We start from the raw sequence: 23,859 nt of genomic DNA on the forward strand, positions 1-23,859 counted from the left end.
ATCTCAGCTTCTCTCTGCCAGTTGCTTTCTAATACAGTGATGTAACCTGGTACCTCCTGTACTCATCATAACAGATGTCCACTGAGAAAGTTTTGTGGATTAGGTGGACCTCAAAAGATGAGTACATTTGGGGTAAGTCACAGTGATGGTGTTAGGGCTTTCCAAGCTAAGGGAGCAGGAGGAGTGTATATAAGGAGAAAGTTATTAAGTTGGCTTTAAATGTAGAGCCACAAAAAGGAACAGTAGGAATATGTTGAAAGTAGATTTAAGTGAATTATGGAGGGTCTTAAATGCTAGTTTTAGTACTTTGTGGACATTCATTCATTTATTCAATAAGTATTGAGTACCTCCTATGTGCCAGGCATCATGTTAGGCTCTGGGTATAAAGTAGTAATAAAAAGAGACATGATATCTGCCCTCATGGAATTTACAGTCTAATTGGGAAGGGAAATAAATAAAAATACATAATTTACAAATTGAATAAGAGGGGCTGGGGGGCCAGCTCTGTGGCCAAGTGGTTAAGTTCACGCACTCCACTGCGGCGGCCCAGGGTTCGGATCCTGGGCACGGACATGGCACCACTCGTCAGGCCATGTTGAGGCGGCGTCCCACATCCCACAACTAGAAGGACCTGCAACTAAGATATACAACTATGTACTGGGTGGGGGGGGGGGGGGGGGGGTGGGGAAAAAAAAAGAAAAAAAAAAAAAAAAAAAAGGCCCGAGACTTTTAAAAAACTTTAAAAAAAAAAAAAAAAGAGGGCTGGGATCGGGGTGGCAGAAGGAGCTGAAAGAGCAGAACATTTTAGATTGGGTAATCAGGGAGTGCCTTTTTGAGGAGATTACAATTAACCTGAGACTTAAATTATGGGAGGCCAGTCATTTGAGGAGTTGGGGAAAAAGAATATTAGGCAAGAGGAGCAGTATTCTTGAAGGCCCTAAAATGGGAAAGAGCTTGGCGTTATTTGAGGGCTACAATAGCTAGCCAAAGGTGAAATGAGGAGTGACTGAAAGGCATAAAATGGTTTTAGAGAGGTAGACAGGGGCCAAACCATGCAGGGACTCATAGACCATGGGACGGAGGCTGGATTTTAGTCCAAGTGCAATGGGAAGCCATTGAAGGATTTATACACCAGAATCATGGTTAGGTTTGTACTTATAAAATGACCCTGTAATCGTTATATAGCTGTGTTTATTTTGTGCAGATTCATGAAGCTTTATATTTACATTGTGTGCACTTTTTTTTTTTGAAGGTTTGTCATACTTCAAAAAAAGTTAAACAAAAACCTGGCTTCTGTGTGGATAAAGATTGGGAGGAGAGTTGAGGTTTCTAGTAGTTCAGGGAAGAGGTGATGGTGGCTTGGACTTATGAGGTGGAATAAAGGGGATTGGATGAATTTGAGATATTCTGAAGGTAGGATGGACAACTTGGAGATGGACTGGATGTGGCAGTTAAAGGAGATAGGGAAATGAAGAATGTCCTTCACGTTTCTGGCTTGAGCAATTCAGTGTAATTTATTGAAACAATCATAGCAAATATTTACATAGTGCATACTATGTGCAGGCATAGTTCTAAGTGCTTTAATAGACTAATTCACTTCATCCTTGTAATAATATTATGATTGGATATTACTATTTCTCCCTTATTTGCATGTGTGAAGAAGATTGCCCCTGAGCTAACACTGTTGCCAATCTTCCTCTTTCTGCTTGAGGAAGATTGTCATTGAGCTAACATGTGTACCAATCTTCCTCTATTTTATGTGGGGTGCCGCCACAGCATGGCTTGATGAGCAGCATGTATGTCCTCGTCCTGGATCTGAACCTACTAACCCTGGGCTACTGAAGTGGAGTGTATGAACTTAACCACTACATCACCGGGCTGGCCCCCCACTATTTCTCCCATTTTATAGATGACAAAACTAAAGAAAAGAGCACACAGATGGGGAAAACTGGGAGAAGAAGAGATTTTGGATATATTAGGCAATGAGGAGCTGTTGAAAGTTTTTGAACAGGGGAGAAATATGAATCAAAGTTCTTCAAGATTTTTCTGGTGGCATCTTCTTTACGAAATCCACCTCTGTCTACTGGGAGTTGTATCTGAAACCAGGTTTTTCAAACATTCCCCCCATCCCCTTATGATATCCTTAATTTGGGTGGGCCATAGAGTTACCCATCAGTGTGGTTAGTAATGTGGTGGTGAAGTTTGGGGAACAGGTCAAGGCTAGCGATAGAGATTCTAGAGTCATCTGGGTAGGAAAGATAATTGAACCAAGGGTTTTGCTAAAGGGATAGTGTAAAGAAAATGTATGAGTATAGAACTGAAAAAAAAAAAACTCCCTGCTACTCTCTCCCTCAAATACCATCCTGTATCTCTTCTCTTTTCAGCCATACTTTCTTATGGAGTTATCTGTAACTGCTGTTTTCATTTCCTCACCTCCCACTCATCCTCAAGCTTCAGCATGACTTTTGCCTTTCTATCTCTACCGATGTTCTCAGCAATGATATCAAAGACCTTTGTGTTGCTAAATCTTTGGACACTTCAGCCCTTCTTCTCTCTATAGCAACTGATCCTGTTGACCACTCATTCATACATTTATTCATTCAACAAATTTTGGGAAGGGGGTGCTAGGCCTCAGAGGTAGAAGAGTGAACAGATTGGTATAGTTCCTACTTTCATGGAACTCTAAAAACATCCTAAAACATTGTAACTGCTTGCTTTTCCTTCTACCTCTCTGACTACTCTTCTCAGTCCCCTTTGTATTTTGGTTTCCTCAGCTTCTGCCCCAGGGTCTCACTCTCTTCATTCTTTTTTTTTTTTTTCTTTAACTAAATACTTTTTTTTTTTTTAAGAGCAGTTTTAGGTTCATAGCAAAAGTGAGGGGAAAGTAACAGATTTCTAGGTCTGGGTTTCTCAAAGGAAGTTAACGTTTGTGTAAGCACACCTATTACATGCTTGGTGCTTTACCTACTTTATCCCCTTTAAGCTTCACAAGCTGAAAGAGATATATCACTGGATTTATTTCACAGATAAAACTAAAGTTGGGGGGACATTTGGTAACTTTCCCAGTCACATTCAGGGCAGGGATTGGAACGCAGATCTAATGCCATCTTAACCTCTTTTCCTTGCATCACTCTCCTCTAGTACCACTGCCCATGTATAGTCCTGGGCTGGATCACCATTGTCCACACTACTGAACTGGTGACAAATAAACGGCAAGAAATAGAATATATTGGAATATATGAGGAAGCCATTAGGTGTAAACCTAATTCTGCCTGACTTTGTTTTCCCCAAAGGGCCTGACATGGCCATTGAGCATGTGTTCTATATCTGCCTTAAGCTTTGCTATGTGCCAAAGAACAAATGGCCTTAAGATAAACGTGCAACTCCCCCAACATTGGCGTTTCCTTAAGGATAAGCATCTCTCCATGGCTAGGAACTGATTGCTGCACCCACCTGTGACCATCCAGCTCAAGACAGCAGACCTACTACCCTGATGTGTCCATCAATCGCTGTGCTGACAGAGCAGTCTTGTGACTATTATAAAATGGACATTTCTATCATATGTGTGACGGTATATAACCACACTGTACACCCCCACTTCTTTGTTGCCCTTCCTTCCTTGGAGAAGGAAGGGCCTGGGCTATATGGTCCTCACATTTGGCTCGGAATAAACTCACCCCAGTTTTCATTTATAGATTGGTTATGGATTATTTTTGTCGACACTGGCCAGCGAAATTAGCTGAGTTCTTTCCTTTTTTAAGAAAGGAAAAGGCTATTTCACCTTCTCTGTGTGTAAGCTTTTTAGAGAATTCTGCGAGGAAAAATATCCAGGGAACATCAGCTTAATACATCCCTTTGGAAAGCCACTGAACTGTCTTTTAGACCCGGGTCTCAGGCCTCTTTCTGACCAACCAAGAAAAAACAATCTTCCCACCTCCAACACGACACACAGCACCGCCTTTCTGGTTCTCCCGCGCGCCCGGATGACGTCAGGCGGCGAGGTTCTCTGACGTCAGAGTTTCCTGTCCACCATCTTTGTCCCTGGCAAAGTGGGTTTTGCGCAGTGGCTTAGACCTGGAGGAGTCGTGACGTGCAGGAAACCATTACAACACCGCTCGGGCCGTGCTCCCTGGCTGCTGCCACCACTCCCCTCGTCCTTGCCTCCGGTGAGTTCAAGGCAGCTAACTTTGGGGTGTGTCCTTCATTGATGGGGAGAGAGGGAACCCCGGCTTGGTTTGGAGACGGGCGGAGGAGAGGAAATCCTAGGAGCGTGACCGTTGAGGATGGAGTGAGCCGTCGGGTGTGACCGTTGTGAGGGAGAGGGTTGCAGAAAGGGACGCCACCGCTCTGGCAGGGCGAGGGAACCTTCGGGTGTGGCAGCTGGGAGTTGGGGGGCACTGGGGCTGCAGGTATGTTCCAAGTCGGGGGTAGGAGGGCCAGAGGCCAGGGGTGTGGCCGGTAGAGGCTGGAGGCCGATGGGAGAACCTTCCTCCTTTCCCACTTGGCGTCGTTCATTGAGCGGCTGGGACGTGTCCAGCTGGTAAAAGGGAACAGGGATTCCCCCACAGGTTAGCCCATTGATGGGCAGACCTCACCGGTCTCCCGTAATTTGCGGTTGAGACACCTCTCCCTCCCCTCGTAATGGAGGCACATATCCCTAGAATCTTAGCCACCTGGGCAAAGAGGAATTCCTGACACTTGGGGGAAGGGAAGAGAAACCTCCAAGATTGACCTGATGTGAGAGTCGGGGAAGAGGGTGGGGGTAAATCTTAGCCTGGAATTTTTTCTTTCTGGGCTTAACAGGAATGATCTGGTTTGAGAAATATTGTAGATTAAGCCAGAGGTAAAGAAACTGGAACTTCCTGTTATTTCCCTGTTCTTTGAATCCAAAGAATTTATTCATACTGTTTGTTTTCAGAGCAGTCTTCTATTTGGGGGGCAGGTTTTTATTGAACTCACTTGGCTGCTTCATTATGAAGCAGTATGAATAAAGTGTGGATGCTTTATTAAACTTTGAGTTTTGGAAAAGTTTTTTTTTTTTAAACGCCAAACACTGCATCATAATGTGGTTTAAAAGAAAGTAAAGAAAACGCAATATGTTTAGAAAAGACAGAATGACGAAGAAGGTGGTCTCAGTGAGGAACAATTTAAATTATTAATTACCTTCCTGGTATACTTCTGTTGCGTAGCCTCAGGGTACACTTACAAAGTAATAATAGAAAGCAGCAGATGAAGGAGATGCAGCTGTACAAGAAAACGTGTAACACGTTCCAATGATGACTCAGCCTGGTGGTAAGGTGAGAACTGTTTGCAGGTGTCTTAACCTCCCAAGGAAGCAGGAGGACAGTGTCTTCTGCAGGCTGCCTCACTGAAAGTTGAGTGGTAAAAATTAATATAAAACTAATATTCTGTGAACTAAGAGATTCAAGAAAGTCCAGTTCTTCCCTCTTTTCTTAAACAGATCCATATTTTAAAATATTACATTTTAGGCAAAGGTTTGAACCAGGCTGAACAAGGAATGAATTAGATAGGACACGTTCTCCTTTCTTCCTTCTTTCCTTCCTTCCGGGCTTAGGTTTTCTAGAGTATATTGGTTATTTCAGTTAAGAAATGGATGTAAAACTTGAGCTGCTTTTACTGTATAACATTAACAAATTACTTTGTAGTCTGTCATAGTTAAAATTACAGGTGTATCTTTTACTTTCTTATGAGCTAAGTGATACCTGAAGATGCTATTTTCTTTGCATTATTATTAAAATATCTGATTAGCACCTCTCACCCTTGTAATAAAGGATTGCTGAAATGACCTTTCTGGTTTATAATTTGGTTAACTCTTTGGCCAGTTTTTTGCTACGAGCACCAAACTCTGTGAAGCTCAACTTTATGTGAAAAGAAGGGATTTAGTGGCCTCACCGACTCTGCTTTAGCTGCCACTTCCCAGAGAGCCATTTGAAATGAAAACCCTATTAATTTTTTCTGGCCTTATTTTCTTTAGAGGGACTGGAAGGAGGGAGAAGTAGGAGAGAAGGGACTATCACAACCTATATTTAGTAGAAACTAGGTTATGTTAAATCTAGATACATAATCCTGTGCAGGGAGGCCTTCTCTGAAGTGAGGTGACATCACACTATGGGCTAGGACAAGTAAGAGTGACTGTGGTAGCTTTGTTGTTTAACAGTGTCTCTAGACCGTACCACAAGTCCTCAAAACAGCCAGGGTGACGTGTCTAGTTTGATCTGGTAGAAAGGTAGTTGGAGGAGCTTGATTTTCGAAACTCTTCAGCAAATACTTGATTTTTTTCCTTGAACTCTATCTTGGCTGCTTTCTTCTTTGGCTTCTAATGCAAGCAGTTTTCACCATCCTATATTTTGGAGACTCTGGCTATGTCCATCTCTGGCAAATGATTAAGTATATAATATTTTAAAAATATATACATATGTAACTTTTTGAGGTGAAATTCACACAGCAAAAAATAAACCATTTTATGGGGCCAACCCAGTGGCATAGCAGTTAAGTTCACATGTTCCCCTTTGGTGGCCTGGGATTCGCTGGTTCGGATCCTGGGTGTGGACCTATGCACCGCTTGTCAAGCCATGCTGTGGCAGGTGTCCCACCTATAAAGTTCAGGAAGATGGGCATGGATGTTAGCTCAGGGCCAGTCTTCCTTAGCAAAAAGAGGAGGATTGGTGGCAGATGTTAGCTCAGGGCTAATCTTCCTCAAAAAAAAAAAAATTAACCATTTTAAAGTGAACAGTTCAGTGCCAGTGCCAGTTAGTACATTCACAGTGTTGTGCAACCACCACCTCGTCTTATTTGTTTTTCTTTAACTGATTTTCATTTTTCTTGGATTTTCTTTTGGCTTAAGGCAGGAACTGACTTGATACGATGTTTCTCTGCCAACATGGGTAAGAGATGTAAGAGATATTTCATTAATGTTGTTTACAGCAGTGTGTGTTAAGAATGTTATATGTTTCTCCCTTCTCTTTAAGAGCTGGTGTTTTTAATTTAGGATCTAAGATTACTTGATTCTCTCCCCTTCCCTGAAATTTTGTGGGTGGTTACATTATTCTTTTGTTTGTTTGTTTGAGGAAGATTAACCCTGAGCTAACATCTCCTGCCGATCCTCCTCTTTTGCTGAGGAAGACTGGCCCTGAGCTAACAACAGTGCCCTTTTTCCTCTACTTTGTATGTGGGACGCCTACCACAGCATGGCTTGTGACAAGCAGTGCAAAGGTCCGCACCTGGGATCCTAACCAGCCAACCCTGGGCTGCTGAAGCAGAATGTGTAAACTTAACCACTGTGCCACTGGGCTGGCCCCCATTATTTAATTAAAAACACTTAATGCTCTCAATGAATAGGACAGAAATATATTCCTTGACAATGAAATTTTTTAAGGAAAACAATAAATATATGGGTCACTAATAAAGGTAGGGTTTAAGACAAGATTAATTTAATGTTTAAGACAAGATTAATTTAATGTTTAACAGATTGTCTTGAAAATTTCTGTTAAGAATTTAATGTGTGTATGTGTATGAGCGCTTGAGAAAAAAAGAACAATTTTTGTACTCTTTTTCAAAGAAACTGGGTGAAAAATTCCAAGCAGGTTTTGTTTTTAAATCTCCAGCAAGTTTTAAGTTTTGATGATTCCAAAGAACTTAGAATGGCATAATAACAGTGTGGACAGACCATAATGGCCTTGAGCTATGGCCGCAATGTCTGGCTCTAGTAACCATTTCTGAGTACTGATTTTTCTGTTTGTAAGTTCTTAGATGATAACTTCAGATTTATTCCTGGTCTTTTATGTGAAGGACTCCTTTATTCAATTTGCCCACTTCACGTTTAGTTTGCATTGTGAATGGATTAAATGATTATAACATTCTTTGAATTTTTGCTAGCAAGGCACTATGAAAATATTGCATAAGGCAAGCCTCTGTTAGTTGTAACGAATATTATCAAAACAGAAATTTCTGCATTCCGTAATGGTATTTGTGAGTTCTAGCTCACTTCTTTTAACAAGATAGTTCAGTGAAATTCTGGTACAACCTAAAGCACTATTTTATAAGGATCAGGACTGTAAATAGTAAGTAACTGCATGGAAAGAGAGCAAATGGGTCTAATTTCCCTTGGGTTGTCCAAGTAGCATGTTTTAAAGATCAGATTTGAGTCAAGCTTTTTTTATTATTTCCTGTTTTTCTGGCTTGTTTTCTTTTTCCTTAATTACATGGATTTGTTTAGTGCTTAGGTCTTTTCTCTAAGATCATTACTGTTGTTTGCCAAATGTATTACCACTCAAGTTTGGCAAATATATTATCACTCATTTTTTTTGACCTGATGGTGATGAGCAGGTGCGAGGGCATCTCCCCTGAATTTGGTAAGAAGTATTGTAAATGATGGAGGTAAGGAAGAAGATACTCATTTTTGAGTGCAGAAGGAATGTTGTTTAAAATTTTTTTTTAATGTATTTGAAGAAGTCAGATACATTGGACAAAGTCTTAGAGTTTCTCAAATCAGAAACATTGTCTCATTATTTGGGGAGAAATGTGACCAGTCCATGTTGCTTTTGTTTTACTGGTGGAGCCATGTGCCAGTTGGATTAATTCTGGAAATTGGAACAGAAGAGTTAAAGTCGAGGCTGGGATCCGTGTTCTTTTAGGTTTTAACACCAGTTGTGATTCTCTTTTTTACTTAATGTGACTGAACAAATATCTCAGTTTTGTGCTTTGTTTTTAACTGTAAACTGATATTATTTATTCTTTGGGAATACCGTTGGGCTAAGTGTAGATTGTTGGAAATATGAAAATCATAATTTAAAAAAATCCATGTGCATGGATGGATCTTGAGTATATTACGTTAAGAGAAATAAGCCAGACAGAGAAAGACAAACACCGTATGATTTCACGCGTATGTGGAAGATAAACACACATGGACAAAGAGAACAGATTAGTGGTTACCAGGGGGAAGGGGGGTGGGGGTGGGCACAGGGGGTGAAGGGGAGTGCTTAACATGGTGATGGATAAATAATAATGTACAACTGAGATTTCACAATGTTGTAAACTATTATGACCTCAGTAAAAATAAATAAATAAAAATAAATACAAACAAACAAACAAATCCATGTGTAAGGCATGTAAGGCCTCTCCAGATGTTTGTTGTAAAAGAATATTGTCCTACTTTAGGTTTTTTTTTTTCCTGAAAAAGATTGCTTTTATGGAAAGTTGTGTGTAATGATGACTAGGTTGGCAGAATTATTTTCTCTTTCAACCTTATGCTGCTTCAGAATACATGTTTTGGAGTGACTCCATCTTGAGGCAAGGAAGTAAATCATATTTTCCTGAATGGAAGATAATGGGGTGATCTTTCAAAACAAATTTTTCCTTACCTTAAATATTTGACTGACCAGCTGAAGGTGTATTTACAGAAAGGTCTAGCTTTAGGTCTTGGAGACTTTGAGGATATAATTGTAGATAAAAATCACAAAGCGATGATAGGTTCGGATTATCACTCGTTCCATTTGGCCTTTGGATTTTGCCCCAAATAGCTCCTCAGGCAAGAGTTACATTCTTGATTGTCTTTGCATCCCTTGACTCCCCAGTGATGGTGGTAAGGAAGAGGATAACTCATTTTTAAATACAGAAATTCTTGCATGTAAGTGTTCTTAAGATTAATTGACTATCTGGCTGGATGTAAATAACTTGGGTAAAGGAATTCTTTTCTCTTGCTTTAGGTGCACATTAAAGATCCAAAACCATGACTGACTCCAAATATTTCACAACCAATAAAAAAGGTAAGTATGAGAACCTGGTCAAAGCTTTGAGATTCTTCAGAAGTTGTGGCATAAGATTATCCAAAGTAGAATGTTGCTGACCTCTTCAGACACACATGTCATGGGCAGTCTCATTGGGCATCTGCTACTTCTAGAGAAACTGTATTGAGTGAATTATTAAAGTATAGGTTTTTAAAGGGAGTGCTGTGATGCCCATTGTTTTGACTTGAAGGTTCTGTTTTAGTGAAAGGAAGGGATCCAGCATTGACCCATTGAAGACTGATAGATCTGAGGAGGGCAAAAGAGGAAGAAGCACTTTTATTCTCTTTTGATTTTTCACTTGGAAATAAATATTTTACAACAAGGAGTACTATTAAAGCAATATGGATATGTAGATAAGTAAAAATGAAAGTTCTCTCCCTCCCTATTCCTGTTCTTGTGGGAAACTGGAGTGTGTATCCTCAGACTTCTTCTATGCATGTAAATGCTTATATTAATACATATGATTTTTTAAAATTTTGTCTTTAACGGAAAGGGAGTCATGCAAAACAAGGCGTAGAAGCTTGATCTTGGTTTCTAAATATCATTTCCTACTAAAAGGAGTCAGGACTACTTGGAAAAATGACTGATTCCAGGGCTGGATCAGGGGAAGTACAAGACGAACATGAACACCTTGTGCCGGAAAGCAAAGAAGTGCTCAAAAATGATGGACATGCCAAGGAGAGGCGTGGCCAAGTGTGAGATAATTTGAGAATTTAAACAAGTGATCATGGTAGTGGATTATAACTCCTTGAATAATAAAAACATGTACACATAAATCATAGTAATAATGGATTTAGGCAAGAGATATCAGCGAATGCTATAACAACCAGCAGGTGAAAGTTTGATGAGGAACAGGTTATTTAAATAATCTCAAAGTATCCTTTCATAAGTTACTTACTAATTATAAAGGAAAAAAATCGTAACTTTACAGTGTTAAAACCTGGTGTTTACCACCTTAACCAAATATTCAATGTTAACATTACCAATAATGGGACAAATTAACATCATTTTCCTCTTGATGTGGTGCGCTGAGAAGAACATACCATCGCTGATGAAATATACTAGCCAAACTGCATAACCCCATTGTAATCATGAGGGAACACCATGACAAGCTCAAACTGAGTGCATTCTATAAAATAACTGGCCTATACTTTTAAAAATGTCATTATCTTGGGGCTGACCCCATGGCCGAGTGGTTGAGTTCGCGCGCTCCGCTGCAGGCGGCCCAGTGTTTCGTTGGTTCGAATCCTGGGCGCAGACATGGCACTGCTCATCGGGCCACGCTGAGGCGGCGTCCCACATGCCACAACTAGAAGGACCCACAACGAAGAATATACAACTATGTACCGGGGGCTTTAGGGAGAAACAGGAAAAAAAATAAAATCTTTAAAAAAAAAAAAAATGTCATTATCTTGAAAGAAAGGCTTAGGAACTGTTTCAGATTAAAGGAGGCTAAAAAAGACATGATGATAGATGTGATGCATGATCCTGAATTGGATGCTGGCCCAAGGGGGATGGGGGTAAAACTGCTATAAAGGGCATTATCAGGACTTTTGAATATGATGTTAGATTAGATGATGATGGTATATCAATGTTAAATTCCCTGATTTTGATCATTGTATTATGGTTATGTAAGATAATTCCTGTTTTTAGGTATTATACACTGACATATTTAGAGCTAAAGAGACATGTCTGCAGCTTACCGTTAAATGATTCAGGAGAAAAAATGTGTAAATATAGAAAGTGTGATAAAGAAAAAGTGACATAATGTTAACAGTTGGGGAGTCTTGCAACTTTAAGATTAAAATGATTTCAAAAATAAAAAGTAGAACGGCACATTGTAGTGGCCTAGAGTGAGCAAGGAGCTCTAGAAAGTGCAAGCATCTGCCCTGTTCTGTCTTTTGGAATTATGTAAGGGTACCCAAGCTCTTCTGTTATAATACAGAAAACTCCACAGTGAGTTGCTTAATTATGTCAACTACTAGTCAGTGGCCTGCCTGACCTTGCCCTCACATTGGATTTGCCAGTGAGGTTTAAAACAATGCTAATGTCCAGATCCCTCCACCTCCTCCACCCCAAGATATTCTGATTTCATTGGTCTGGAATATGACCTGGGGGTGGGGATTTTTCTTAATGTGTAGCCAAGATTGAGAACTCTTGGTAGCTGCTAGCAATATTTGGTAAATATGATTAAGGGAAGGGGAGGGGAAAAAAGATAAGAATTTAATAAAGTTGTAGTATATACGAGTTACCTTGCCTCACTTAATGTCCCTCTTTGGCTCTATCCAACTTCTTCCTCCCTATCTTTATTACCTACCCTTCACAAAAACCATTAGCCACTTGTCATTCGTTTTCAGCTTTTTTCTGATTCTCTTATCATTCTGAAATGTATTTATTTCTTCTGTTAACATTTTGGGTGCTTTGATGACCAAGGTATTGTCTATAATGGCATAAAAAGATAATTCTAAAACTCACTTGACTCTTGGAAACTTCTTTTGTAATAGGTCCTTGTAACCTTTTTTTATTCAGGGATTTGTAAAAGTTTGAGACTTACAGATGGAATCATGGCTGGGTAAATACCACATTTTAAAAAATGGATAGACTATGTTCCTTTTACTTCCTGCAACGCCCACCAGAGCTGCACTGGAACATATTCTTTAAGTTTATGCTGTTGAAATTGGAATAATTTCAGTTACATCCTGTTTTGATTCTTCAGCTCCTGCTGCTACTCAGCAATTCAAACTTGCTGAAACCCTGCTGCTTGTCCTTTACTGTTCCCAAAAGTAAATGATGGGAACCCTAACAGCTGGATTTGGCAGCAGAGGATGTGGTGAAGAGGAGAATGACTTAAAGATCATTCTTTAAAGGGCCCAGCTTTTCTGGCTCTGCTATTTATGCGGCTGTCGATTAAATAAAACAGTGATTTTTATAACATTAATTGGTTGCCTTGTTGGCAATGGATATTGATGTAACAAGCTTTTTTAGTGCTCAACATCTGTATTTCTTATCAGTTCCATCATTCCCTTTTAGAGGCTTCAGCAGATCATAAAGTTTGCTGTCTCCACTATTTCTATACTGGTGTATGAGGTCTATTTAAAATGAACGTCAAGAGCAGTCATAAAGGTGGAATAAAATGAGGCAATATTGTAGAAGAGTTTAAGGGTATAGATGGAATGTTGAAGTGGGAGTAGTCAACTTCTTTTTCACAGACTTATTGGCGTATTTTCTTCTTTCTTTTGAAACTAGTTGGTGGTTGTTACCTTCTCTTTTATTCCAACTCTGGCTTTCTGAAGATAGGTGAGCCTGGGCCTTAACATAATGGTGACAGCCCTGGCATTTTGCAGTGCAGGGCCTGAGCAGTCATTCATTCAAGACTGAACCTTTAGAAATGACTCTGATTTGTACCATTCTTGAAGCTTCAAGGTTATTATTTCTGCTAGGTTGATTGAATAGGGTGGGGCCTTAAAGCCTGTTGACTTCTCGAAGTACTAATTAGAACACTGAATCTCAACCTTGGTTGTGCATTAGAATCACTTGGGGGAACTTTAAAAAAATATGAACATAAGAGTTCTTCTTGACATTCTGATTTGTTTGGTCCAGAGTGGAGCCTGAGCATTGTTATTTTTAAATACTTCCCAAGTGATAGTGTGTGTGGGCAAGGTTGAGAATGTCTGGATTTGGGAGGCAGGAGACGCAGTTCTAAGGCCAGCTCTATCACTAACTCAATCTGTGACCTTTGAGCCTCAGTTCTTTATCTGTGAAGTTGAGAGTGGATGAAGAAAATGATAGCTGGAGTCTCTTCTGGTTTGAAAACACTGATTTGTGAACCTGTTCCATGCCTACATTTATTTTTTCCCCAGAACCTTGAAATTCCGATTGGAGATCATCCGTCAGGTACCATTCTCTCCCCACTGTAGTAAGATAGGAGATTTGCTTTTTCCCACTTCTGTGCTCCCTAAGATCTGGATTGCACTTTCCTCTCTGGCCATAACCTAAAAGGTGGTGTCCTTATCAATGGGTCAGTTAGTATTATAGGGATTTGAATTGTACCTATAGTATAACTTTTAAATAATCTTATTTCAGTTGCTGCCCTGCCTCTGGTTAGCTGTGCTGGTGTTACCTATTACACAGCACGGTATTCTGCTCTAGTTCTCTGATCCTGGGACCTCACCTATTTGTTCTCTTCTCTTATAGGAGAAATCTTTGAATTAAAGGCTGAACTCAACAATGAAAAGAAAGAAAAGAGGAAGGAGGCTGTGAAGAAAGTGATTGCTGCTATGACTGTGGGGAAGGATGTTAGGTAATCACTCCTGCTTCTGGTCACTTTACACCCTAGTTTATGGCTTTTTCATTTAGTATTATTATAATTGTGAAACCTATAAGAATGGGTTTGTCCCACTGAAAACGTCATCAGGAGTTGTAGTTGCTTTTTTTTTTTGAGGAAGATTAGCCCGGAGCTAACATCTGCTGCCAATCCTCCTCTTTTTGCTGAGGAAGGCTGGCCCTGAGTTAACATCTGTGCCCATCTTCCTGAACTTTATATGTGGGACGTCTACCACAGCATGGCTTGCCACATGGTGCCATGTCTGCACCTGGGATCTGAACCAGCAAACCCCGGGTCGCTGAAGCGGCACGTGCGCACTTAACCACTGCGCCACTGGGCTGGCCCCGCTTTTATGTTAATTCTGTGACTTAATTTTTCTTCTTTTTTGGAAGAGTGAAACCAGTGGGATTTTGTTGGGTACAGATCTAGCATAAAACTTCTGAGAGTTGGCACAGTTACACATCTGTTGCTGAGGTAGTTTTAGAAGATGATTGAAAATATACTGAGAAGCGGAAGCTCGTATGTTCTTTAATTGGCTCAAGCCAGTGCCCTCAGCTTGACAAGTCTGCATTTAATTGCTGGATTCAGGGTGAAAATCAGTGTTAACAAAATCCATTTGGTCTTTTTTTTTTTAATTAATATTTCTGTAACTTAGCAGGACCATTTGGAAATAAGTAAGGATTGTCTGCAGGCCCCTGAGGATTCCAAGATCCTTTCAGGGGGTCCATGAGATCAAAGCTATTCTTATAATAATACTTAGGTATTATTTGCTTTTTTTTTTACTGTAATGACGTTTGCACTGCTGGTGCCTCAGCATGCATCAAAGCATTGGTACCAAACTATAACAGTCGTCATTGTGTTCTTCACCACTGTGTGCTTGCAGGAACAAGGGTAGTTTCACTTGGGACTGTCCTTGATGAAGCATTAAAAGTTTGTTTTATTAAACCTTGAACGTTAAGTACAGGTCTTTTTAATATTCTGTGTGATGAAATAGGAATTATGCATAAAGCACTTTTGCTGCATAGCGAAGTATGGTGGTTGGCTTGGAAAAAAGCCCCGGCATGATTGTTTGAATTGGGAACACCGTTTTTATGTGAAAGAATGATTGACAGATAAATTACAGTTAATCAGACTTCAGTATTTGGGAGACATTTTATCAAAAATGAATAAAATGAACCTGTCACTTCAAGTGAAAAAATTTGACAGTAGATAAATTTTGAGCTTTAAAGTAAAAATTAGAGTGTTGGAAAACTCATCTTCCATCGTGAGTTTGATATCTTCCCAATACTTAGAGACTTTTCTGATGAGATTGGTGGTAAAATTAATGAATGTGATTATTTGCTGTTATATAATGAAATGTGTCAACATTGGGAAAATCTGCATAACTCATTGAACCAATATTTTCCAAATGACCAATGCATATATCACAAAATTATAATGGGTAAAAGATCTGTTCAAAATAAATGATGAATGGATTTTGATGCAACCAAGTACGAAATGTTTATCAGTATGATTTCAGATTCCACATTGCAACTAACTGTTAAGAAACTATTTGTGGACTAAAAAAGACAAAAGAAAACCATTTATCTTGCTTTAATGTATCAAAGAAGAATATTCAGTTATATGAAAAAGCTGTTAAAATATTCCTCCCTTTTCCAATTTATGTACATCTATGAATCTGGATTTTCTGCTGACACTTCACCCAAAACAACATTCTGCAACAGGTTGAATGCAGGAGCAGATATGAGAATCCTGGTGTCTTTGTTTAAATTAGATATTAAAGAGATTTGCAAAAATGTAAAACCATGCCATCTTCTTAATTTAAAAAACAGTAAATTTTTACTTTAGAATGATATTTGTTAATATGAAATGCATTTATTGTTATTTTAAATGGATTACTATTTTTAAATATTTTCAGTTTTAATTCCTGTTATGGTAAAATATCAATAGCTGTAGCCCACATGAACAAAACTCTCTGGGGATCTCAGTAATTTTTAATAGTGTAAGGGGGTCGTGAGACCAGAAGGGTGAGAGCAGCGCCTCTAACTGGGTCAGGAGCCCAGGTGGAAATGGTGCGGTAAGTACTGACTGCATCTTCTTGTGCTTCAGGTGCTGCTGTTCTGAGGCGGGTTTTTGTCATCAGAGTTTTGTTTGTTAGCACGTAAGCACATTTAGTTCTTAACTTGTTCTGTGGCCATCTATCTCAGAGGTCAGCAGACTTTTCTCTGTCAAGGGCAAGATAGTAAATACTTTGGGCTTAGCAGGCCAAAAGGCAAAAAATTGAGGCTAGTCTATAGGTAATTATATAACAAGAGAGAAAATAATTTTCTACAATTTTTTTGATGAAATTCAAACTACAGCAATTTTTTTTTTTCCTACAGGTCTACTAATGAAACTATTGGGATTCTTTTTTGGGATAACATTTTGCTTAATTGGGGTTCAAAGTGAATATTCTCTATCATCAAGTTAGTTGCAAATGTTCATCTGTAAAAGCCACTTTTAGCTCATGGCTCATACAGAAGTAGGTCGTAGGCTGAATTTGGCCCACAGGCTTTAGTTTGCCTGCCCATGATCTGTCTATTCACTGAACGACTGTTTTTTGCTAAGGAGTAAATCTAGTTTGAGAGCATCAGTACAGATGAAGCAGTGAAAGTCAGCATACTTCACTCGTGGGGCTTTTGTGTTCTTACCAAGCTTATTTCTATAGTCTACAGAAAAGTTAAAACTCTTGAGTTTCCTTTTGTATGCTTGATAAATACTATTTGTTAATCTGTTAATTGCTGATAGTGTATTTTGTGCCTAGCACTATATCGCATATTATAGTTCAAACAAAAGGATAGTAGATATCTTTTAGCCTTCATATCACTTCCTATCTAGTTGAAAAGACTCCCAATTTGAAAAATTAGGGAATAATAAAATACAATTCTGTAATTAGTACCAGAATGTATACTTTAGAGGCAATAAGAGTTCTACAAAAAAGAGATCCCTATAAATAGGAATAATTGAAGAACCTTTCTTGGAGGAGATGGGATTTGGCCGTGCTTGGAAAGCAAGCTCAAACAGAATCGATAGAGATTAGCTATTTGTAAGTTATCATATTTCAGTCTCCCCTGCAAGTAACCTCAGGTTCAGTGCTTTCAGATAGAAATACAATGTGAGCCACATAGGTTATTTAAAATTTTCTTGTAGCCACGTTAAAAACGTTAAAAACATGGGCTGGCTGAGTGGCCTAATGGTTAAGTTCAGCATGCTCTGCTTTGGCAGCCCGGGTTCACAGGTTCAGATCCCAGGCACAGGCCTATACCACTTATGAGCCATCCTGTGGCAGTGACCCACATGCAAAATAGAGGAAGATTGGCCACAGATGTTAGCTCAGGTTGAATCTTCCTCAGCCGAAGAAAAAAAGTTAAAAATAGATGACGTTAATTTTAGTAATATATTTTATTTAACCCAGTATATCCAAAATAGTATCATTTCAGTATGAAATCAATATAAAATATTATTATTGAGATATTTTGCATTATATTTTTCATACTAGGTCTTCAAAACCCAGTATGTGTTTTACATGTACATCACATCTCTGTTTGGACTATCCACATTGCAGGTGCTCAGTAGCCACATGTGACTAGTGGCTGCCATATTGGAAAGTTCAGGTTTCCAGCTTTATAGCTTGGTACTTAACAGTTTTTACCTGTAGAACTTTGACTATTTGTGATCAAGATTTTCTTGCTCTTGTGCAGGTTATTGGAATTAAATTATTTAGGATCTTAAATTTACCATTGGCTAATGTTTCACTTTTATTTATTGATTTTACAGTTGTTTTACACATGAGCTATTCCCCTAGGAAATGAGAAGAACACTCATTTTTGGAGAGTGTTTATTGGCGTTTGTTAAATATCTACATGTGCATGAAAGTACACTAGGTACCTACATGAAAGTTAAAGAAACAGTTTGCCTTCCAGGGCAGAAGCCACTGGTTCATTGGAGATGTGGTGGATTCTTTGATTTTGCAGTCCATCTTCCTTTTTGTAAATAATTTCTGTTTCTGTATATTTTTGTGTGTATAAGGGAGTTGTACCATTTGACCAGTTATTTCAGTCATTTTCTTACTTTCTTAAAAAATATACTGACATTTGCTTCTCCTTTCTTCTGTACTAGTGGTAAGATATTTAGAAGTATTTAAAATTGATAAGGTACTTTGATAAAGCATTAGGGGGAAGGTTAATTCCTAACTTCCAATAAAATTATAGTTAAGTTATATTTAAAAAATACAGCTTACACTAAAATCTGACAAGCTCAACCCTTCCAAGCTGATGATGCTACTTTGTGAATGGAAACAAAAATGTCTTGTCTTTGGCTTTACAGGAGAATGGTCAATCATTGAGTGACTTAAACCTGGGAAAAGTAGTCAGTATATTCAAATTTTCGTTTGTCTGAATGTATAATGTTAAAAATAAATAAATAAATAAATTCCACTGAAAGCAAATTGGGACATCTTAGAGAAATGACTGATTCCACTTGTGTGATTAGAAATGTGCAAAATGAGGGGCTGGCCCTGTGGCCTGGTGGTTAAGTTGGGTATGCTCCACTTTGGTGGCCAAGGTTTGTAGGTTCAGGTCCTGGGTGCAGTCCTACATCACTCGTTAGCCATTATGTGGCAGTGACCCAAATAGAAAGTAAAGGAAGATTGGCACAGATGTTAGCTCAAGGCTAATCTTCTTCAACAAAAAACAGACAAACAAAAAAGTACAAAATGAGACTGGATGGAGCATCTTGTCCTATCAGAAAGCAAGGAGAAGCTATTGAAAATACAGAATCGCATCACAAGCACTCAGGAGCTAACTGAATAGGTTCCCACTGGTCTAGGATGGAAGAATATGAGCATTTAAAAGTATAACAATTGTAGTGCTTTGAGAGTGCAGTGAAATTTATGTGAAGAATTATTGTTAATTTTTTTGTGATATAGTGCTTTAAAAAAAAAAGCTTCCTAAAGATAATACACTAAAATGTTACATATAAAATGATATGATGTCTAGGATTTGTTTAAAAATAATCCAGAGCAAGCACAACCAGATGGACCTACAGCTAGCATATACAACTATGTACTGGGAGCTTTGGGGAGAAGAAGAAGAAGAAGAAAGATTGGCAACAGATGTTAGCTCAGGTGCCAATCTTTAAAAAATAAAAGAATCGAGAGCAACTAGATGAGGGTAGGGCCTGCAGGAGGGAGAGTGGGTTGAGGATATGTATGAAAGAAGGCTGGACATGTATCAGTATTTGTTTGCAGTTCCATGATGGATACATCGGGTTCATTATACTACTGCTCTCACTACTTTTTTTTTTTTTTTTTTGGGTGAGGAAGATTAGCCCTGAACTAACATCCATTGTCAATCTCCCTCTTTTTGCTTGAGGAAGACTGTCCCTGAGCTAACATCTATGCCAGCCAGTCTTCCTCGATTTTTTTTGTATGTGGAATGCTGCCACAGCATGACTTGATGAGCAATGTATAGGTCTGTGCCCAGGATCCAAACCCGCGAACCCTGGGCCACCAAAGTGGAGCACATGCACTTTACCACTATACCACCAGGCTGGTCCCTGCTCTCTCTACTTTTGTTTGTCTGAAAGTTTTCGAAAAATTTGTGTTTAGAGACCTTCTTGGCGCCAGTGCTACAACTTCTTTAGTAATTCTTCTGTGATGATTATCATCACTGTGGGGACATTTGTCCTTGCATCAAATCACTTCATAAAATAAGGCCATTTCACTGTGTTCTCTGCAACAACTTGGCACTGTCTCCTCACTTTCCCTTTCTCTTTTCTCCTCTCTTCTCAGTTCTCTCTTTCCAGATGTAGTGAACTGTATGCAGACTGACAACCTGGAGCTAAAGAAGCTTGTGTATCTCTACTTGATGAACTATGCCAAGAGTCAGCCAGACATGGCCATCATGGCTGTCAACAGCTTTGTGAAGGTAACTCCCCCCGAGGACTCCAGATAACATTTTCGGAAATGTCTCTTGGTGTGGTTAGCGTCTGCATTGCAAGTAAGCAACCTCTGTCCCAAAGAGGGCCTCTGGAGGAGAACTGGCGGTTATTAGGACTGTTCATGTTTCAAGCATTCTCTATACTGTTTGTCATCCAATTCAGACCACGTGGTGAGCCTTCTGTTAGTGGGCTTGGTGCTTCCTTGCCAGATGGGAGAAGAAAGCCAGGTGACACTTACTGTTTTCCTTTCCGGGCCGACAGGTTGGCCGTGTTGTTGTGCTGTCAGTCACCTGGGACTTTTCCTGTTTGATCCTTGTAGAAGTTATGCCTGTGGGTCAGAAGTCGTGGAAACTGCAGGAGCTGCTACTTCTATTTTGTTTTACTTAATAAGTCTTAAACATTTGATTTTTAATTATGGGAATTTTCAAACATATTCAAGTAGAGGGAATAATATAATAAATTCTTAAATACTCATCTTGCAGTTTGAATAGTTACCAACCCATGACCAGTGTTGTTTAATTTATACTCCTCATACATACTTTCCTGATCCCCACCCCCTCACCTGCTGGATAATTTTAAAGCAAATTGCAAATGTCATAAGGATGAAAAATCATTTCATCTTTACATTTGTTGGAATAAGATCTCTTTTTAAAACATAACCACAGTACCATTGTCACATCTTAAAAAATTGACCATTAAAAAATTCCTCAATATTATTGACTAGTCAAATTTTTCCTGTCATTTGTTTGATGAACATGATAACGAGATTGTTCCTATTAATATATTTATTTTTTTACTTCTTGTTTTTATCCTGGAATTTAATCTGCACTAAAAAAAAAAATCAGACAGCTAAATTTAGAAATATAATTTAGAAATTTAGAAATATAATTTAGAAATTTAGAAATATAATTTAGAAATATAATTTCTAAAATTAGCTTCTATTAAACTGTTTTGAAAAAGAACCAGTTTTGCTTTCTTCCTTCTCATGGAATTTTTGTTCTTTTCTTGTGTTAGCTACATTGTACAGAATCAGAACTTAATATTTCTTTCTGTCTGGTGATTCATAGATGGAATGTATCATAGAATTTAGTTTACATTTTTGGGGAGTTAGCTTGTGCATAGATTTATAATGTTTAAAGAAATTTTTTAATGTAGGGCAACTTAAGGAGTGTTTCTTCTCAGTAAGTATTCTGTCTGTACTGTATTTGGGAGCACTTGCTAGTAAAGGAGAATGTCCGTTAATCAGGATCTCAGAGGGCCTGCTCTACTCTTCTGCGGGAACGTATGTCAGGCCCAAACCAGCTGCAGTGCTCTCCTTTGCGTTCTTTGCAGAAGGCCCCAGAAATCCAGCCCTCTTTTTTCCCTGTTTGATATTTGTGGACTGCAATTAAATGAATTCCTAACCTAAACTCTTAAATAGGCAACTAAGATTTGTACTTAGGAAAAGAACAGCATGGGAGACCCGGGTGCTGATGTAGAATGTGAGTGGAAGCTTACACTAGTGGAATATTCTTTTGTGGCTTATGTAAACGTAGCTCTTTACTTTTAGTCACCCCGTATACCTGTAGTTGTCAATGGTTGTTTTTTGTAGGACTGTGAAGATCCCAATCCTCTGATTCGGGCCTTGGCAGTCAGAACCATGGGGTGCATCCGGGTGGACAAGATTACAGAATATCTCTGTGAGCCCCTCCGCAAGTGCTTGAAGGATGAAGACCCCTATGTTCGGAAGACAGCAGCAGTCTGCGTGGCAAAACTCCATGATATCAATGCCCAGATGGTGGAAGATCAGGGGTTTCTGGATTCTCTGCGGGATCTCATAGCAGATTCAAATCCAATGGTAATAAGCTTCTGCTTTTATAAAGAGTGCAGTATTTAAAATGGATCCCTTTAAAAAGCATGTTTAAATTAAACCTTATCTTTGGGACTTTGAACCATAGGTTAGCTATGGGAAGCATGACTTCTGTGTGTCCCACAGATTGTCTATCTCACACCCTAGGTGTTTGTGAGATGAAAGTCAAATACTAAAATACAGGGGTCTTAAAGCAAACCTTTGTATCATACTTACCCTTGTATTTGCTCAAAAACAAACCAGTTCTTCTTCTTCTTCTTCTTCTTTTTTTTTTTTTTGGTGAGGAAGATTGGCCCTGAGCTAAGAACTGTTACCAATCTTCCTCTTTTTGCTTGAGGAAGATTGTCACTGAGCTAACATCTGTTCCAGTGTTCCTCCAGTTTGTATGTGGGACGCCGCCACAGTGTGGCTTGATGAGCAGTGTACAGGTCTGCGCCTGGGATCCAAACCTGTGAACCCAGGCTGCGAACTTAACCACTACACCACCAGGCCAGCCCCAAACCAGTTCTTTCATCATTTCCTTAAGGAGGTTTTGCTTTAACTTAACCTCAGTTTTTTTTTAACGTTATTTCTTCAGATGTTTGTGATGTTTGCTGGTGTTGTGGGATTAGAAACTGCATCGAAGTTATCTTTATTGCCTAATTATTGTAATGCATTCTTCCACAGGAGATTCTAGCACGAGGTTCTTTTTAGGCAGCTTCATTATGTTCTAGATTTTTGGCAAGCCGGAACGTAACTTCACACCTTAAAGTTTTGGGACCTTTTATTTCTCTCATTGACATTTTAAAGTTTGCCTCTGTAATGAAGGGGAGCAAGTCCCAAGAGGCACATTGAGGCTCCAGTAACTGAGCTCATTGGAACTGACAGATTGGTCACTAAGTATCATTACTGAGAAGGTGGAGGGATAGAACACCTTTCTCTCCGCTTTGCCTAATGCGGTATTTACTTGGAGGTAAATAGCATTGAGTTAATGAGTAACCTCTGAATATTTTTTTTGTTAAACTTTATGAAATAGAGAGTTGGAATTTGCCTTGAAATAGACATTATCTCTCACTTGCAAATTACCTGCTCAGATCTCTGATTTGACATTTCATTTGGTTCCTCTTATTCTTTGGGTAGCCTTGGCTTCTGTTGATTATCCTTCAAGTTCAGTATCAAGATCAAAGGATAAAACAAGCCACTTTTTTTGCTGAGGCAGATTCGTCCTGAGCTAACATCTGTGCCAGTCTTCCTCTGTTTTGTGTGTGGGTCGCCACCACAGCGTAGCCACCGATGAGCGGTGCAAGTCTGTTCCCGAGAACAGAACCCGGGCTGCTGAAGTGGAGTGCACCAAACTTAACCACTAGGTCATAGGCCAGGCCCCAAGCCACATTTTTTCTTTAAGGTACTATGGTACTAACTACCATCAAGAATCTTTCAGCCACCTCCTAGGCCTAGAAGTGCATGTGGGTGTATGTGCTTAAACTTTGACCTCTCACGGGGCATCACCAGCAGTATTAGAAGATTCAACCCTGCCTTTTTTCTCTCGAGCAGCATCATGTGGCACCTTTTTCTTTTAATTCCATAAAGAAGTAAATTTATAAAACAATAGTGTCTATTTTATAGAATGTTTAGCTGGTACAAGGTTGTGTGTCTGGTGTTGCTTTTGGTTTACTTTATTTTGTGCACGTGTCTTTGGAATTTTCTACCTGAGGACAGCTGAGAAGATGAAGAGTACTTGGGCTCCACAGGCTGGGTGTTGGGCATTGAGATCAGCAGGATATCATGTACCCTGTAGAAACTCGTCAAGATATTCAGTGTGGCAAAGAATGTGGGGTGGTGGGAGGGGAGAATGAGTTCTGACTCAAATAGGCAGTTCCAGTTTGGGTAGAAAAAGGCATCTCTACGCTAAGGGAAATTCT

General features: G+C 39.3%; 1 protein-coding gene across 3 annotated transcripts in view; it reads left to right on the forward strand.

The window, feature by feature from the left end:
* The first annotated feature begins 4,021 nt into the window (after positions 1-4,021).
* The window catches only part of AP2B1 (adaptor related protein complex 2 subunit beta 1), a 110,295-nt gene continuing 90,457 nt past the window's right edge, over positions 4,022-23,859 (forward strand). For 2 of the 3 annotated variants that reach the window (XM_046675102.1, XM_046675103.1), the window contains exons 1-5: positions 4,022-4,166; positions 9,726-9,785; positions 14,001-14,106; positions 19,961-20,096; positions 21,701-21,946. In XM_046675102.1, coding sequence (XP_046531058.1) covers positions 9,749-9,785; positions 14,001-14,106; positions 19,961-20,096; positions 21,701-21,946 — 525 coding nt within the window. In that variant the 5' untranslated portion in view covers positions 4,022-4,166; positions 9,726-9,748. Of the gene's footprint in view, positions 4,167-9,725; positions 9,786-13,998; positions 14,107-19,960; positions 20,097-21,700; positions 21,947-23,859 lie in introns of those variants that run through there. The other variant, XM_046675104.1, reaches the window with a different exon arrangement.

Source organism: Equus quagga, chromosome 11, assembly GCF_021613505.1.
Source record: "Equus quagga isolate Etosha38 chromosome 11, UCLA_HA_Equagga_1.0, whole genome shotgun sequence".
Classification (NCBI taxonomy): domain Eukaryota; kingdom Metazoa; phylum Chordata; class Mammalia; order Perissodactyla; family Equidae; genus Equus; species Equus quagga.